The sequence below is a fragment of the Temnothorax curvispinosus genome, unplaced genomic scaffold (genome assembly GCF_003070985.1).
Source record: "Temnothorax curvispinosus isolate PA1 unplaced genomic scaffold, ASM307098v1 QBEX01005126.1, whole genome shotgun sequence".
Classification (NCBI taxonomy): domain Eukaryota; kingdom Metazoa; phylum Arthropoda; class Insecta; order Hymenoptera; family Formicidae; genus Temnothorax; species Temnothorax curvispinosus.
The window spans coordinates 1-2,823 of NW_020214906.1; the positions used below are offsets into that span (position 1 = coordinate 1).

At 33.3% G+C, this 2,823-nt stretch overlaps 1 protein-coding gene across 2 annotated transcripts; it reads left to right on the plus strand.

Annotated features, from left to right (window-relative positions):
- The first annotated feature begins 6 nt into the window (after positions 1-6).
- LOC112454513 (coagulation factor IX-like) lies at positions 7-1,544 on the plus strand. Of its 2 annotated transcripts, XM_025015952.1 has the most exons (4): positions 7-331; positions 412-742; positions 959-1,030; positions 1,112-1,543. In XM_025015952.1, exons 1-4 carry the CDS (start codon positions 23-25, stop codon positions 1,213-1,215), a joined length of 816 nt encoding a protein of 271 aa, XP_024871720.1. In that variant the 5' UTR covers positions 7-22; the 3' UTR covers positions 1,216-1,543. The 2 variants fall into 2 exon arrangements, with proteins under 2 accessions (XP_024871720.1, XP_024871719.1); XM_025015951.1 differs by having other exon boundaries at positions 959-1,544.
- The last annotated feature ends 1,279 nt before the right edge of the window (positions 1,545-2,823 follow it).

The window sequence follows — 2,823 nt, forward strand, 5'->3', positions numbered from 1 at the left end:
TAAGACGATTTCTCCAACCAAAATGTTTGTTGTAGTATGCGGCACTCTACCTCTCGGTTATCAACTGACCGTTGTAGGCGGTTTTCGACCGAATATCACGGAATTTCCGTGGCACGCCTCGATGTATCGCGACGAACCAGGCGAGCCAAAGAAATACTTCTGTGGAGCGTCTATCATTCAAGAAAATCTCTTGATAACGGCAGCTCATTGTGTATACGACGAGAACAATAGGCAACCGATTGATGCCAACAAAATTTATATATTATCGGGAAACCTTTTTCGCGATTACAATAATCCCTTTCACGATCCAAATCTCGTTAAAAGAAATCAGGTTTGCAAATGTTCTAATGCGATGTAAAGTAATCTGTATAAAATATTGTCGATCGAAATGTTACACATACCTTCTTCCAGGTGAAACGTATTTACATCGCACGAGATTATCTAGGATTCATAGGAAATTACCTGTGGGATATCGCGGTATTAGAACTCGTCACACCATTTGTATTGTCATCCTATTTGGTTCCTGCGTGCATAGATACTTTAAGCTATGGGAGTATATTGGAACCGGGTACTTATGGAAAGGTAGCGGGTTTTGGTAGAACCGCAACTGGTAAATCTAGCGCAGTTTTACAGGCTCTGACAGTGCCTGTAATCTCACTCAGCCAGTGCAGGTCCACGAGCCAAAGTGTTAATATGGAACAATATGTCACCAATGATAAGTTTTGCGCAGGCTACACAAATGGTTAGTAAAAGAATATTTATGTGTGTCAAATCAGCATGACGCTATATTATTTTATTAAATTTATTAGAAATTTATTTGCAAAAGATGTATAACTACTTCAATTTAAGTAAATGTTATATAAGAAAAAATGATAAGAAAAGAAAACAAAACAAATTTAAGAATGATTGTTCTATATATGAATAGAAAGATAACTTACATAAGCATTGTATGTTTCAGGTTCTTCCATTTGTGACGGTGACAGTGGCGGCGGATTAGTCTTTAAAACCAATGATTTGTGGTATCTTCGAGGTATTGTTAGCGTTTCTCTCGGCACGATAAAAGAGGGTGGAAGTTTTTATTGTAACTACAACTTGTATTCCTTATATACAGAAATCTCCAGGCATATTTCATGGATACAAGATGTAATTATCAAAATAGAACAAAATCAGACGCATACATTATGCTCAGAACAATCTTCAACAAGATGTTCCTAAATTTATTGATAGAACTACCGATTATTATGTGCAATCACCGAAAAAAAGCATTTATCTTGTGTGCCATGTATAGTCTACATTATACTTGATAATTATCTTTATTTTTTATTGAATGCGTAATTATATGAAGTTGCGACTCTGTTAAACAATTAAAGACTTGAGAAATAATGTGATAAATAAAATTAATTTCACAATTCTAGCCGCGCTTGTTATTTTATGGGTTTTAGAAATTCTCATTACTTTACAACATAAATGTAGATAAATGATGTAAAAAATGGATAAACAAAAATAGAAATTTAGATACCATACATACTTTTTTTAACTTTATACATATATGCCAAGTTGTACAAAACAGATTTAATAAAAAAAATCTTTACACATTACGTTTATACATAATGTACAATTTAAATATGTTTTTCACTATATGACACAATATCTACAATAAAACATTTTTTAAAAATGGGAGACGAATGATTCTGTGAAATTGTTGTATAATCATATAAATCAACTATTGCAACTCTTACAAGCATTCGGATTCCTTTAGTGCCTTTTCTTTATTGGATGATACAGATGGTAGTACAGCTACATCTTTGCCGGGTGAAACTAAACCTGTATCATATATTTCATTATTTTGTATAAAATGTACTAATAAACTCTACAATATTGAGCGGTGGGGGGGGGGGTGTCAGACCTCCGGAGGCGAGATTGTCTATAATAGTTCGAAGGACCAGAGGGGTAATCAAAATTCCCTCGCGAACAAGTCGTAAAGCGAAAAGGCAAAATGTGCGCAAGCAACGAGATACGAAAAAGCGAAAAGCGACTCACCGTGGTTCGCCGCCGGTCGTCTGCTGGAGTCCACCGATTCTCGTTCTGTCCGTGGTTATTTCGGCATGCATTCAGCAACAATCAGATAAAGCACAACGAAAGCAGGCACACTCAAGCGGGTGTTGAGCAAGCAGGCGAGAGATCGGTAAACGTGCAATCGGGCGTTCCTAAAATTTGGATCCGTATTATTTCATTTCTTAGATAAACCAGATGCTGAAAATTATTTTAAAACGGACCGAAAAGGACGTTTTTTATTTAATGTTTAAGCAGTTTGTCATGCAAATTTAGAAATAACAGATATGTTGCTATTAGGTGGTCTGGTTCAGTGCATAATAGTATAATTTTTTACAATAGTAATTTAAGAGCTAATTTTGAAAATCATACGTATAGAAATGCTTTACTGTTAAGAGATAGCGGTTATCCTTTAAAATCATATTTCGAAATTAAATTGTACACTTTCTCCACGTATTTGAAGCAATTTACCTATTTTTTTAAATATGTTTAAAACAGAAGTTTTTTCTTCCATCTTTGTCTCTGAATTTACAATCTGTAATATTAGTTAAAATTAAATTACATAATTTATATGTATCATTAAGTATTATAGTTATTACAAATATACAATTGATTAATATAATAAATAAAATGTTATCGTGTATATATACTTAATTTTAAATTTTCCTTTGTGTAATACTCAAATCATTCTTATCAATTAAGTCATTTTTTTCTGAAAATTTATCACAATTTGTAATATCTTACTCTGAATTTAAGGAGATTCCTGATGTA

Bases quoted from the DNA above. Each gene is read 5' to 3' on its own strand.
- LOC112454513 (XM_025015951.1), top strand. From the start codon at position 23: ATGTTTGTTGTAGTATGCGGCACTCTACCTCTCGGTTATCAACTGACC. The intron at 332-411 runs GTTTGCAAATGT...ACCTTCTTCCAG, and splicing joins ATCTCGTTAAAAGAAATCAG to GTGAAACGTATTTACATCGC. The intron at 743-958 runs GTTAGTAAAAGA...TGTATGTTTCAG, and splicing joins TTGCGCAGGCTACACAAATG to GTTCTTCCATTTGTGACGGT.